At 47.1% G+C, this 15,529-nt stretch overlaps 1 protein-coding gene across 1 annotated transcript in view; it reads right to left on the reverse strand.

The window, feature by feature from the left end:
* The window catches only part of CSF2RB (colony stimulating factor 2 receptor subunit beta), a 231,819-nt gene that overhangs the window by 210,147 nt on the left and 6,143 nt on the right, over positions 1 to 15,529 (reverse strand). Inside the window, exon 3 of the mRNA XM_063940665.1 lies at positions 15,124 to 15,209. Within this exon, the coding sequence (XP_063796735.1) occupies positions 15,124 to 15,196 (73 nt within the window). The 5' untranslated portion in view covers positions 15,197 to 15,209. The remainder of the gene's footprint in view (positions 1 to 15,123; positions 15,210 to 15,529) is intronic.

Below are 15,529 nucleotides of genomic sequence, written 5' to 3' on the forward strand. Positions count from 1 at the left end.
GTTCAAACACCCATGACTCGCGGCACACCTCCGTGTCAGTGCCATTCAGAAATTGCTGTGTGTACAGGAATTTAGGATAAAGTGAGGTGTAGAAGGTAGCGTTAGGGAGGTGGATAATAGAAGATTGTGGTCATAGAGCTGGAGTCAGAGTTAGAGAATAAGGAGATGTCACATAGATCGCAGAAAACAAAGTTAAGTGGATGAGAAGATATGCACTGTGAAAGACCAAAAGCGTACATTGGGGTGAGGAGTTTTGAGGCATCAGTCCTGGTAACAATATCAGTGGGGGATGTTGATGTGACAGTGAATAAGAATTCAGTGGGTCAAAAGAAAGAGTGAGAAAAATAGACAGAAAAGGTGTCAAAATATTGTGAGGCACAGTCAGGGGGGCAATAGGTGACATCAATACGGATGTGAATAGGAGAGAAAATGCTTATGAACTGGATTTAAAGCAGAAAACGGAGAGGAAGTCAGAGGCAAATGCAGAATTTCTAAAGAGGGGTTTCCCTTTGCTTGAATTTAAACCAAGTCTTGCCATCCCACGAAGAGGACATACAGTAATTAGCACTTAACAAACTATATAGTCTGCCTCATGCATAGTGCAGTGTATAACTAATATAACCAGTAGGAGACATAACTGAACTTTCTAAGCACACAGTCTCCTACATCATGGTATGACGCCTGTCTCTTCTCTGCACAGATCAAGCACTCAGATACACACACACGAAGAAGCTACTGCCACTGGGCCTGAGCAGCAGCTCCATTCCATCCCTTATACTGCAATTTATGGCAGCAGCTCTACTAAAGTTGTGGTCATGATTAGGGAAGGGAGGGTTGGCAGAACCCGTGTTTGTTAAAGGGTAATGATGCAAAAGGTGCAGCCGGGAAACAATAGGAAGCAGATTAGACCTCATTGTTGGTCACTTGAGTGTGGGAGAAGGAAAGATCCCCACAGTAGAATCCCACAGTGGAGAATGTGTCAGAGAGAGAGGCCCAGGTTTCAGTTGTGGCACAGAGACAGAAAGAGTGAGACATGGAAAGGTTATTGTTAGGCGCCGGGGTCCGCTTGTCGGTGCGGCCCGGCGCCTAGCAACCAGGGACGCCGTGCGCGTACAGCCGCCGGCTCCCTGGCAACGCTAGACGCCGGGCGCACGGAGCCGCTCAGACCTTAGCAACGGGGACGCCACGTTCGGGCCGCGTTCCCCGTTGCTGGGTCTTTTCTAATTTGTATAAATGGTGTGCTGGCCGTGCAGCATGCAAGCTGCACGGCATTACTTGTGATTACCCAGTCTGGCTCCTGATTGGGGAGCTCACAGTTATAAGCACCCTTTGGACTTCTCACAGACGCCGGTGATAGCTTCCTGTTTGCCTGTGTCAGTTACAGAGAGTTTCCAGTCCTGCTCAATCCGGTTGTTCCTGTCCTCAGTGATCCTGTACTCGGAAGTTTGTCATCTATTCCTGGAGTCTTACCGAGCACCTTTAACATCCTGTGGTGTTCGTGAGTCGCGGCTTAGCCGTGTGTTGCGGCTTGACCGCTTACTGTTTATTATTTTGTATCTTTGTGTTCTGGAGCTTTTGCGGAGGATTCCGCTCCCCCTGGTCCACTCTGGTATCCAGCGGTGCTGGATAGGAGTGACGGATCAGTGGATCTTTGGTTGTCATTTTCCCTGGCGGCTAGTCCGCACATACTTCTTTGGTTAAGTTAGTTAGCTTGTAACCCCTGGCCTGGTTGCTTAGTCAGAGGGCCCCTTGTTATCACCCTGTCTCGGATTTCCCTTTGTCTCCCATTAAGACCTGAGGGGGCATCGGGGTTGGGCAGACATAATCCGCCCTTCGAACGCGGCTGCCATGGGCTCAAGCAACCATAGTCTCGCAGGGGATTTCTGATAACACGGGCGAGACAACGGAGTTAGGGCGCCAGGGGGTTACTAGGCTCTCCTGCTCCCACAACCAGTATATCTTTCCAGTACTCAGACCTCTGCCATAAGATCTCCTCTGGTCTGGAGTACAGGAATCATAACATTATCACCGGCCAGACTAAAATTTAAAATTAAACAGGAGTTAATTTTTCCCTTGTCCAGTTGGGAGATTTGTCGGCCTCATGAATCCCACTGGTGTCGGGCCAAATCCTGGCCAGCTTCTAGTTAGCCAGATTCAAGAACTTACTCAGATGGTTCAGGATCTGTCCCTTCGGGTGAGGTCACAGGAAGATCTGTTACGGACTTCCCCAAGGGTCATTCCTGAACCAAAAATGCATCTGCCTGACCGTTTTTCTGGGGATAGAAAACAGTTTTTTAATTTTAAAGAGTCTTGTAAACTTTATTTTCGTTTGAGACCAGTCTCCTCAGGTACGGAGGCTCAGCGGGTTGGAATTATTATTTCTCTGCTTCAGGGGGATCCTCAGACCTGGGCTTTTGGTTTAAAGACAGACGATCCGGCTTTATTTTCTGTAGATGCCTTTCTGAAGTCTTTAGGACTGTTATATGACGACCCTGATAGAGAGGCATCCGCCGAGACTCAGTTGCGTGCTCTCAGACAGGGTAGGAATCCCGCAGAGAATTATTGTACGGAGTTTCGCCGTTGGTCGAACGACTGTGGATGGAATGACCCAGCCCTGCGCAGTCAGTTTCGCCTCGGCTTATCTGAGTCTATAAAAGACAGTCTCCTTCAGTATCCCGCTCCTGAGACTCTCGATAAACTCATGGAGCTCTCTATTAAGATTGATCGTCGGCTCAGAGAGCGGAGGGCTGAAAAAGGAGCATCTGTCGGGTCCACTCCTTGTGTTTTTTCCATCCCTGAGGACTTAGAGGAGCCTATGCAAATAGGTCTCTCCAAACTGTCTCCTGAAGAAAGAACCAGAAGGCAAAATTCTGGTCTTTGTTTATACTGTGGAGGTAAGGGACATTTTGCCCGTAGTTGTCCGAACAAGTCGGGAAACGTCTCGACCAAGTGAATTGTGAGGGGGTTCACTTTGGTCTGCAGCTTATCTCCTCAAATAATTCACTGTTAGTCCCAGCTAAAGTTTCCTTTGGCAGCCTCTGTTCCTCGGTCTCTGTTTTTGTGGACAGTGGAGCTGCAGGGAACTTTATGGATTTAACATGGGCCAAGACCTTAGGTATTCCTCAGTTAGCCTTGGGTAGGTGTATCACCATGCATGGTTTAGATGGGAGTCCCTTGTCCAATGGGGTTATTTCTCTCTGTACACCTCCTGTTCTACTCTCAGTAGGAGCTCTGCATTCTGAAAAAATTGAGTTTTTCCTCACCCATTGCCCAGCAGTTCCAGTGGTTCTGGGTCACCCTTGGCTGGCCTTTCATAATCCCATCATTGATTGGCAGTCGGGGGAGATCTCACAATGGGGTACCATCTGTAATAAAGAATGTATTACGCTTCCCATCAGAATGGCTGCTGCCATTCCCGCACCCATTCCTGTGGAATACCAGGATTTTGTTGATGTTTTTTCCAAGGGCAATGCGGATATTCTGCCTCCCCATAGGCCTTATGATTGTGCTATTGAGCTAATTCCTGGTGCCACTTTGCCTAAGGGAAGGTTATATGCATTGTCCGGACCTGAAACTGTGGCCATGAATGAGTATGTTAAAGAAAGCCTAGGGAAAGGGTTTATCAGGCCATCTAAATCCCCTTTAAGTGCAGGCTTCTTCTTCGTAGAGAAGAAGGATGGTTCACTCAGACCCTGCATTGACTTTAGAGCCTTGAATAAAATCTCAGTTAAAAATACTTACCCTCTGCCGCTGATCTCTGTCCTCTTTGATCAGCTACGTTCGGCTGTGATTTTTTCTAAGATTGACCTGAGAGGAGCATATAACCTCATCAGAATCAAGTCAGGGGATGAGTGGAAAACGGCATTCAGTACTCAGTCAGGCCACTATGAGTATCTGGTTATGCCATTCGGCCTGTCTAACGCTCCGGCAGTTTTCCAGGATCTCATTAACGATGTGCTCCGTGAATTTCTTGGAAAATTCGTTGTAGTCTACTTAGACGATATTTTGATTTATTCTGACTCTGTAGAACAACATGTTACCCAGGTGCGTCAGGTTCTAAAAAAATTACGTGAAAATCACCTATATGCCAAGCTGGAGAAGTGTGAATTTCATGTCACGGAGGTATCCTTTTTAGGATACATTATTTCCCCTCGGGGATTCCGTATGGTACCAAAGAAGCTCCAAGCCATCCTCAGTTGGGCGCAACCCACCAACTTAAAAGCAATTCAGCGCTTTTTAGGGTTTGCGAACTACTATAGAAGATTTATTCACTCTTTCTCTGACCTAGTTGCTCCCATTGTGGCACTGACTAAGAAGGGAGCAGATCCTACCAATTGGTCACGTGAAGCTGAGTTATCTTTTCAGGCCTTGAAACAAGCCTTTGTCTCAGCCCCTGTCCTCAGACACCCCAACCCAGAATTGCCTTTCATTGTTGAGGTTGATGCCTCAGAGGTTGGAGTAGGGGCTATCCTGTCTCAGAAGGATCCGGATTCCCTTGAATTACATCCTTGTGCCTTTATGTCCAGGAAATTCTCTTCTGCTGAATCCAACTACGATGTTGGTAACCGAGAATTGCTGGCTATTAAATGGGCTTTCGAGGAGTGGAGGCATTGGCTTGAGGGAGCGACTCATATCATTTCAGTTTTGACTGATCACAAAAATCTTCAATACATTGAATCAGCTAAACGACTGAATGCCCGGCAGGCTCGTTGGGCTTTATTTTTTACTCGTTTCAAATTCATTATCACCTTCAGGCCAGGTTCCAAGAATACCAAGGCAGATGCCCTGTCACGCAGTTTTCTTCCAGTTCAAGACAACAGTCCTGTTACTCCCATACTTCCGTCTTCAGTCATTCGGGCAGGCCTCACACAGGATTTATTTACCCAGTTAAAGCTGCTTCAACATCAAGCTCCTGGAAATACTCCTGCTGGTCGTCTTTTTGTCCCTGAGTTTTTGAGAGCAACTGTTTTGACGGAGTTTCATGATAGCAAAGTTGCCGGGCATCCGGGAATCGCTAAGACTTTGGAATTAGTCTCCCGCTCAGTATGGTGGCCTGGTCTTTCCAAAGACATTAAGGAGTTTGTTTTTTCGTGTCAGGTCTGTGCACAGCATAAAGTTCCCCGTTCTTTGCCCATCGGTCAGCTTATGCCCTTGAATGTTCCTCTTAGGCCATGGTCTCATATCTCCATGGACTTTGTGGTGGACCTCCCTCTGTCAGCCGGATGCCGAGTCATATGGGTGGTAGTGGACCGTTTTAGCAAAATGGCCCATTTCATTGCTCTTCCCCGATTGCCATCTGCCCAGGGATTGGCAGTCTTGTTCCTCCGCCATGTTTTCAGACTCCATGGGTTACCCACTGATATTGTTTCTGATCGGGGTCCACAATTCATTGCACAGTTTTGGAAATCTTTTTGTTTCTCATTGAAGATGAAATTATCTTTAACGTCAGGCTACCATCCCCAATCCAACGGGCAGACTGAGCGAGTTAATCAATCACTAAAACAATATTTGCGTTTGTACTCGGCCAAACTCCAAAATGACTGGTCTGAGTCTCTTCCATTGGCGGAGTTCGCTTACAATAATGCCTGTCATTCCTCCACCAATGTGTCTCCATTTTTTGCAGTTTTTGGTTTTCACCCCAGAGCTAATTCCTTTTTTCAACATTCCTCTGTCTCCTCACTGACCTTGACCTCTCATCTTAGGCTCATTTGGAGAAAAGTGCACCTGGCTCTCAGAAAAGCGGCATTTCAGGAAAAGAGATTTTCTGACAGGCTCCGGCGGCCGTGCACTTTTAAAGTCGGAGATAGGGTATGGTTGTCGACTCGCAACATTAAACTTCGACAAACCTCAGCCAGATTGGGTCCTAAATTTATTGGACCATTTCACATTATCAAAAAAGTCAATCCAGTTGCCTTCCGGTTACGTTTACCAAAAACTTTACGGATCGGAAATACTTTCCATTGCTCATTGCTGAAACCATATGTTTCGTCCAGTAGATTTCCTCGTAAGATATCTCAGGGGAGATCACCAATAGATGTACAGGGTCAGCAGGAGTTCTTGGTGGAGAAGGTTCTCGATTCCAAGTTGTCCCGGGGTCGGCTTTATTTTTTGGTGCATTGGAGAGGTTATGGTCCAGAAGAAAGGTCTTGGGTCCTGGATAAGGATCTCCATGCCCCGAGGCTCAAGAGGGCATTTTTTCGAGAATTTCCTCGGAAACCTGGCTTTAGGGGTTCCTTGACCCCTCCTCAAGGGGGGGGTACTGTTAGGCGCCGGGGTCCGCTCGTCGGTGCGGCCCGGCGCCTAGCAACCAGGGACGCCGTGCGCGTACAGCCGCCGGCTCCCTGGCAACGCTAGACGCCGGGCGCACGGAGCCGCTCAGACCTTAGCAACGGGGACGCCACGTTCGGGCCGCGTTCCCCGTTGCTGGGTCTTTTCTAATTTGTATAAATGGTGTGCTGGCCGTGCAGCATGCAAGCTGCACGGCATTACTTGTGATTACCCAGTCTGGCTCCTGATTGGGGAGCTCACAGTTATAAGCACCCTTTGGACTTCTCACAGACGCCGGTGATAGCTTCCTGTTTGCCTGTGTCAGTTACAGAGAGTTTCCAGTCCTGCTCAATCCGGTTGTTCCTGTCCTCAGTGATCCTGTACTCGGAAGTTTGTCATCTATTCCTGGAGTCTTACCGAGCACCTTTAACATCCTGTGGTGTTCGTGAGTCGCGGCTTAGCCGTGTGTTGCGGCTTGACCGCTTACTGTTTATTATTTTGTATCTTTGTGTTCTGGAGCTTTTGCGGAGGATTCCGCTCCCCCTGGTCCACTCTGGTATCCAGCGGTGCTGGATAGGAGTGACGGATCAGTGGATCTTTGGTTGTCCTTTTCCCTGGCGGCTAGTCCGCACATACTTCTTTGGTTAAGTTAGTTAGCTTGTAATCCCTGGCCTGGTTGCTTAGTCAGAGGGCCCCTTGTTATCACCCTGTCTCGGATTTCCCTTTGTCTCCCATTTAGACCTGAGGGGGCATCGGGGTTGGGCAGACATAATCCGCCCTTCGAACGCGGCTGCCATGGGCTCAAGCAACCATAGTCTCGCAGGGGATTTCTGATAACACGGGCGAGACAACGGAGTTAGGGCGCCAGGGGGTTACTAGGCTCTCCTGCTCCCACAACCAGTATATCTTTCCAGTACTCAGACCTCTGCCATAAGATCTCCTCTGGTCTGGAGTACAGGAATCATAACAGTTATGGATAGATAATATTTTTGTTGCAGTTCCAGAGAGCACAATAAAAGGTGAGGCAAGAGAGTGATGAGATTAGATTGAGGTTAGAGGGGTTGCAGTAACAGTAGGTAAGACGTTTTGTAGTGATGTGGGAGTGTGAACGAATAACTATGGGGCTTGTGAGGGGAATAATGCTATCTATATAGTGAACAGAAAAGAATCATACATAGTAGCAAAAAGTAACATTCAACTTTATGAAAAGCAATACAAAAAACTGGAACCCAAATTTCAGGACTGAAAAATAGTTGACATTGAAAACCAGAATGAACACCTACAGTAGCAGGTTTTGTCATACAATTGCCTAATAATGTGATGTTGCCATAATAAAGAAAACTGAGTTTTTTGGTATCCGGTCTCTAGGTTGACTACACTTAGGTCGACAGTCATTAGGTCGACCACTATTGGTCAACATGCATTAGGTCGACAGGTTTCTAGGTCAACGTGGTCACTAGATCAACATGTTCTCGGTCGACATGCGTTTTTCACAATTTTTTTCATTTTTGGAACTATTTCATAGTTTCCGATCCACGTGGACTATGATTGGGAATAGTAACCTGTGCCAAGCGCAGTGGCAGTGGATTGAGGCACCTTGCCCGAAGCATGGTGAGCGAAGCGAGCCATGCGAGGGGACACGGTGCACTTATTGGGGTTCACGGTCACTGTACGAAGAAAACGACACAATTTTTAAAAACTACAATATTTTCAATCTTTATTGTATACATTATTGGCAGTTTCTAATATGTCGTCCACAGGGCAAAGTTCTAGTGGCATTAGAGGAACAATAAAATTATAACCCCAATGCGCTAAGCAAAAAAGTGTCAGATTAGTGTTACGTTCCTGATGCTCAGAACTAGAGAGATGTTTGTGTAGAGAGTCCAGAGCACCAGGACGTGACACTGAAATAAGGGATGGTACGGGAATAGCCCCTAGCACCCTACCTCCGTTGTTTTACCCGTGTGGTCAGTTCACACCTGAGTGACTATGGTTTCTTGGGCCCATGGCAGCCGCGTTTGAAGGGCGGATTAGGTCTGCCCAACTCCGATGCCCCCAGGTCTTAGAGTGAGACAAGGCATGAACCGAGACAGGATAATAACAAGGGGACCTCTAACTAAAGCAAACAGAAGCTAGGGGCTACTAACTACCCTAAAACTAAATTTATGTGCGGCACGCCGCCAAAGGAAAAGAACAACAAAAGATACAACTTTCCACTCCCCCACACGGCACCGCCGAGTTCCGGGGAGGACAGTGAAAAGCGGAAACCTCCGCAAAAACCACCAATACAAAAGTAAAACAAGGACTAAGCGGCCTAGGCCGCAACATGCGGCAGAAGCCGCTACTCACGAAACCGGGAGAGAACTCCAACAAGCGAGAACCCCCAGATGACCGCAACAGGTTCACTTGGACAGGAAGGATTCCCAGGACCGGCTTCAGAACTCCAGAACTCAGGAGCACAGGGAGCAGGATCGACCAGATACAGATGACCAGGAACAGACGTTGCAAGGCAGCAACAGCATACAGGAAGCTATCACCGGCGAGGCTGCAGTGTGCTGGCTCCCATAAAAAGACCCTGCTGGCCAATGACAGGAGGGCCAGCAAGACCAGCCCCCAGACCCTAATTACTAGTTGCCGTGCAGCTGCCCTGCTGCACGAGCAACTAATCAATCCTATCTGGCAACGGGGAACGCGGTCCGCCAATGGCGTCCCCGTTGCTATGGACCCAGCGGCTGAGGACGCCCGGCGTCCTAGCATTGCCAGGGACCCGGCGGCTACAGTACGCACGGCGTCCTGGCGTTGCTAGGCGCCGGGCAGGCAGGGAGGGAGGTGCGGCGGCCGTGAGCATCGCTCGGAAGCAGACCGAGCGGCGCCGCGGACCGCGGCACCTAACAATTAGCAACTGCTACAGGAGGCTCAAAACGAAAAACAAACACAGCAAAAGTTTAGTTGTGCTTGAAAAGACACTTATATGTAAAATATACTGCTGAGTCTTAAATGTAAACTATAATAAACGTAATAAATGTTTTAATGACCAAATATTGAATACATTAGTAAAAACACAAATACATGTAAATTGAAACCAGTGTTGTAAAGGGCCCCATACACTACAACGCTATGTCTGAGGCTGAAGTCGGATGTAATTTCCCTTGAACTCCCCCGGGACCTTCCCGGGAGTGATTCCATACGATTTGGTACTTTTGTGCTATTTTTGCATAAGATATATCGCATGCGATTGATGAAGCCGATATATATTGCATGCAATATATCGTATGGCATACAGTTGTACCATGAGATATATCTGATGGGCTGGATAGAGGGCTACGGGGTCTGGGAGTGTCATGAGAATGCCAGTCAAACTTCCCTGTGATACATCGCGTGCGATATATCACATGTACAAAAACACACCTTTTTTCATCCGATTCCATCCAATTCCGATATATCATTAGTGCAGCACCAACGACCTAGGGGATCCTATCAGACAGCCACGGGGACGCGCATCAGATTGGATACGATCTAAAACACATACGTTTGTACACAATTTCATACAAATATCGGAATTGTAAGAAATGGTGTAAAATCGTCCTAGTGTATGGGGCCCTTTAAGAAATCAGCTGGTAACAACCACGAGACTGTTAATCCAGAAAAACCTGTACAGGGAATAATGAAGTGTCAACTCGATACTTTTCTCGACCGATGATAAAAACATTCCATAGATAGTTTTATGTAGGAGTAGTATTAATGTACTTGTCACTATGTATAACAACACATAGGATTTTGATGGTAAATAAACGTTTTCCAGATAGCATGGGTGTGTGTAAGGAATGGTCATAATTAGAATCACTTGTGAATGGACAGAGGCACTCAACTAGTGAAATGAAAGGTAGGTGAGTACTCACTTACAGCTGCGTATTGCTTGTAGTACCAGTATGTAATGCCACATAACTCCGGTGAGGAGAGGGCTAGCTGATGAAGGTTGGATGGCAATGCGACCGAGGACTCTGAAAAGTGTGTTCTGTGTGGCATAATCACAAAAAGTCCCCGTTCAAAGATCCATATCCAAAATGTGACGATCTCAAGTGGTCATACAGAAGAACAGGACTCGCCTGGACTCTGCAAGATTTTGGCTGGTGACATCCATATAGTGCCCGTGAACCAAATGCTTGACTGTGTGCCAAGTGTCCTGTGTGCCATGGACCCTGTGGTAAAGAGGAAAGGGTGTGCCACTGGGACCTTACGCACTCTCCTGAGAGTGGCAGGTACAGAGGGGTACCCTCTGCACTGCCTCATCCCCACACAGGTCAATGCCCCTCCTCAGATTGGCAAGCACTGGATCTTCTATTACCTCTCGGCAATGACTTGACTACACTGGCTACTTGACTCGATTTCACCTGAACATCAAGGGGGCCAGTATAAGCTTTTGCAAGAGCCCTCCTTGCCGCCAGGGCTTTGAGACCCTGGAATATTCTGTCTTGACCTGGCATCTTCTGTCTTCCCTTTGCTGCCTTTTCTAGTCTTCTGGCACCTTTGATCTTCTTCCTGCCTCTTCTGTGGCATTTTACATGCCTCGTCGGGGGCTTTCTTTGCTCTTCTTCTACCAACATACTGACTTTGTGTCACTCGCTTCAGCTAATAAAAGCAAGAGCAAGTGGGTGGAACAGTAATGTGAATCACCGCAATTAGCTTGACATTGCCGCTCCTAATTGGCGGCTGAATGGCTCATGGCTGGTGCTGCAATCACATTTCTACACCCATCAGGACAGCTCCAATAATCTCAGACCAGTAGTAAGTTAGTAACCCTAGGCACCCCTCCCTGAAGCAAGATTGCCCTAGGCAAGTGTAAGTCACCTACAGTATGCCCAGTACCTGTCATGTTAGCTCCGGCCATGGATGTGTCTCCAGCAAGACACATCTGTATATATATCAGGACTCTGGACAGTCTGGAGGATTTTTGGACTGTCTGAAGTAAACTCGGATTGACTGGTAACCCCACATGCCCCTCTTTTTACACTATGCCAGTGCCCACGACTGGCCCTGATAAGCAGCTGGGGCAGCCAACTTTCCAGTATTAAAATATCTTGGCATGAAAAAGTCATGGGGGTACATTTACTAACATTCGTAATTTCCGAAAATAGGTCAAAGTTCAATCACGAATGACATCGACAGTGTAAAACTGCAACTTTTTGAATTTATTACGATGGATTTACTAAGCTGTCGTATTCGTGTTTTTCTTTTCTTCCGATGTCGATGTCATTCGTTTTTTTTTACCTAATTTTACGGCAGTGATTAGCAAAACACTGCCGTTTTTTTTTACAATCAATCTCGGCCGGATCTGTGTGATCCGTGCTGGGGTTCTTTTTATTTTTTATTTTTAATTAAACAATGTAAAATCCCCCAAAAAAATGCGTGGGGTCCCCCCTCCTAAGCATAACCAGCCTCGGGCTCTTTGAGCCGATCCTGGTTGCAGAAATATGGGGAAAAAAATGACAGGGGTTCCCCCATATTTAAGCAACCAGCATCGGGCTCTGCGCCTGGTCCTGGTCCCAAAAATACGGGGGACAAAAAGAGTAGGGGTCCCCCGTATTTTTAAAACCAGCACCGGGCTCCACTAGCTGGACAGATAATGCCACAGCCGGGGGTCACTTTTATATAGTGCCCTGCGGCCGTGGCATCAAAAATCCAACTAGTCACCCCTGGCCGGGGTACCCTGGGGGAGTGGGAACCCCTTCAATCAAGGGGTCCCCCCCCCCCAGCCACCCAAGGGCCAGGGGTGAAGCCCGAGGCTGTCCCCCCCCATCCAATGGGCTGCGGATGGGAGGGCTGATAGCCTTTGTTGTAAAATAAAAGATATTGTTTTTAGTAGCAGTACTACAAGTCCCAGCAAGCCTCCCCCGCATGCTGGTACTTGGAGAACCACAAGTACCAGCATGCGGCGGAAAAACGGGCCCGCTGGTACCTGTAGTACTACCACTAAAAAAATACCCAAAAAAACACAAGACACACACACCGTGAAAGTATCATTTTATTACATACATACACACATACATACATACTTACCTTATGTTCCCACGCAGGTCGGTCCTCTTCTCCAGTAGAATCCAAGGGGTACCTGTTGAATAAATTCTACTCACGAGATCCAGGGGTCCAGGCTCCTCGGCAAATCCAGGGATAATCCACGTACTTGAATAAAACAAAAAAACGGTTGCCCGACCACGAACTGAAAGGTGACCCATGTTTGCACATGGGTCACCTTCCCACGAATGCCAGAAACCCACTTTGCCTTCTGGCTAAGTGGGTTTCTTCAGCCAATCAGGGAGTGCCACGTTGTAGCACTCTCCTGATCAGCTGTGTGGTCCTGTCCTCACTGACAGGCGGCATAGGCGCTACATTGTAACACTGCCGTGTGCTGCCTGTCAGTGAGGACAGGAGCACACAGCTGATCAGGAGAGTGCTACAACGTGGCACTCCCTGATTGGCTGAAGAAACCCACTTAGCCAGAAGGCAAAGTGGGTTTCTGGCATTCGTGGAAAGGTGACCCATGTGCAAACATGGGTCACCTTTCAGTTCGTGGTCGGGCAACCGTTTTTTTGTTTTATTCAAGTACGTGGATTATCCCTGGATTTGCCGAGGAGCCTGGACCCCTGGATCTCGTGAGTAGAATTTATTCAACAGGTACCCCTTGGATTCTACTGGAGAAGAGGACCGACCTGCGTGGGAACTTAAGGTAAGTATGTATGTATGTGTGTATGTATGTAATAAAATTATACTTTCACGGTGTGTGTGTCTTGTGTTTTTTTGGGTATTTTTTTAGTGGTAGTACTACAGGTACCAGCGGGCCAGTTTTTCCGCCGCATGCTGGTACTTGTGGTTCTCCAAGTACCAGCATGCGGGGGAGGCTTGCTGGGACTTGTAGTACTGCTACTAAAAACAATATCTTTTATTTTACAACAAAGGCTATCAGCCCTCCCATCCGCAGCCCATTGGATGGGGGGGGACAGCCTCGGGCTTCACCCCTGGCCCTTGGGTGGCTGGGGGGGGGGACCCCTTGATTGAAGGGGTTCCCACTCCCCCAGGGTACCCCGGCCAGGGGTGACTAGTTGGATTTTTGATGCCACGGCCGCAGGGCGCTGTATAAAAGTGACCCCCGGCTGTGGCATTATCTGTCCAGCTAGTGGAGCCCGGTGCTGGTTTTAAAAATACGGGGGACCCCTACTCTTTTTGTCCCCCGTATTTTTGGGACCAGGACCAGGCGCAGAGCCCGATGCTGGTTGCTTAAATATGGGGGAACCCCTGTCATTTTTTTCACCATATTTCTGCAACCAGGATCGGCTCAAAGAGCCCGAGGCTGGTTATGCTTAGGAGGGGGGACCCCACGCAATTTTTTTTCTAAAAATAAGCACTTTCCCACCCCTTCCCACTGATATACATGCACGGATCTCATGGATCCGTGCATGCCTATCCAATCACGAATAAAAAAAAAAGTTCTGTTTTTTTTTAGCACTTTTTTACGAGTTGAAATTTTTCACGGCAGTGTTTGTTCTTTTTTGGCTTTGCACTTCTTAGTAAATGACCGAGATTCATACTTAAACAGCCGCGTTTTGACCGATGGTGTATTCATTCGTAATTTTTTACCTGAACTTGCAAAAAATTACGAATGCCCTCATCACTGCCGTGATTAGTGTTTAGTAAATGACCGAGATTAACCGAGATGACACTTTGAAGAAAAAACGGCATCTCGGTCAAAATCGGGAGCTTAGTAAATATACCCCATGGTGTTTGGCGGTGATTGCTGATGTGTACCTTTGCCGTAGCAATTTTGTTAAAGGCAAGGTTCTAAAATATGTAGGATTTGTTGTCGGTTTTAAACTTCTGATGTGTTAATTAGTAGTACCACCTGTTTTAGCAACCAAACCATAAAATTATTAAGACTTAAGCAGTATACATGCCTGTATTTGCCAATGTCATTATAGCAGCATTTACCTGTCATCTACCTGTCACCAGTCCAAAAGGACAGGAGAGTTGCACCCCCTTTTTCACATAGATAGAAACTGCAGGGCGCATCCATAGGACATGCTCAGCACCAATATTTTTGCACCAGTGCTCCCTGCTTCTTGTCCTGTGACATCATGACTATTGTGCACCAGAGGCGGGGAGACTGGGTGGAAGGTGCCAGCCAAGGGTAATTCCCTGTTCTGTTACAGCACCATTCCCCGTCCTGTTGCAGCACCATACTCAAGACATGACTATAACTTTCCTCATTTCTACATGGTAGCTTGGCAACCAGTTCTTGTAAGCTCTTTTTTTGAATTTCAAATGGAAGGTCACTAATAATAGTCTAGATACGCTGTATGATTTCTTTAAAAGTAAGATTCCATAATCATAAATGAAGATCATAAGGAAAATATGGGGCGGATTGGAAATGCAAAGTGTCCCTGGAAAAAATGTAAAGTGGCCCCATGTTAGCAGGTCCAAATCAACTGTAGGCAGTGCCCAACACAAACATTGGTACAGTAGGTTTAGAAAATCGTTAGCCCTAGTCACAGAACATTGATCATCCAAGTAACTGCCATACAGTACAGAGAGCATCCCAGTGACCTCAATACAGTACAGGCAGCATCCCAGTGACTCTTAATAAGGTACAGACAGCATTGGCTTGCTCACATGCATCTACAGGCAATTAAAATTATACACATGTCAGTGGCCAATCCACTTGTGTCTAAATGGGCACACCTTGGCGGCAATGGGGCGTTTAGTGACGGCATGTAGGGGAGATTGAGGGCTATGTTGGGTTGTGCATACACAAAGATCCATCTAATTTGAGTTATATAAGTGGATGTGCTTAAATGGTATACAGACCTTGTGTTTCTGGTGTGTACAGCAGGGTGCAGAGTAGGGCACATAACCACTGCACAGGGTTTGCTCCCACCATTTTCTTAAGTTCCCTAAATAACAAGAAGACAAAAAAGTTACATACAGCTTCTTTTGCATCATATAAAATATAAATCAACCGTGGGACTTCTCCTTTTGTGGTCAGCCTGTTATTATTTGTAGTGTATCTATGTGTTACATTTCCCAGAGGTATAATGTTCCTGACAACATATATGGTCTTGGTGTTCCACCAATCCTTGTACTTGGCCAATACAGAGTGCTGTACTATCATACTATAGACTCAGGTAAGGTTAAAGCTGCTCTGCGAACTAGGGAGGGTGTGGAGCTTTATAGCTATATGAAAGTCCTTTATTGGTTCACAGCCCATATATAT

This window comes from Pseudophryne corroboree, chromosome 9 (genome assembly GCF_028390025.1).
Source record: "Pseudophryne corroboree isolate aPseCor3 chromosome 9, aPseCor3.hap2, whole genome shotgun sequence".
Classification (NCBI taxonomy): Eukaryota; Metazoa; Chordata; class Amphibia; order Anura; family Myobatrachidae; genus Pseudophryne; species Pseudophryne corroboree.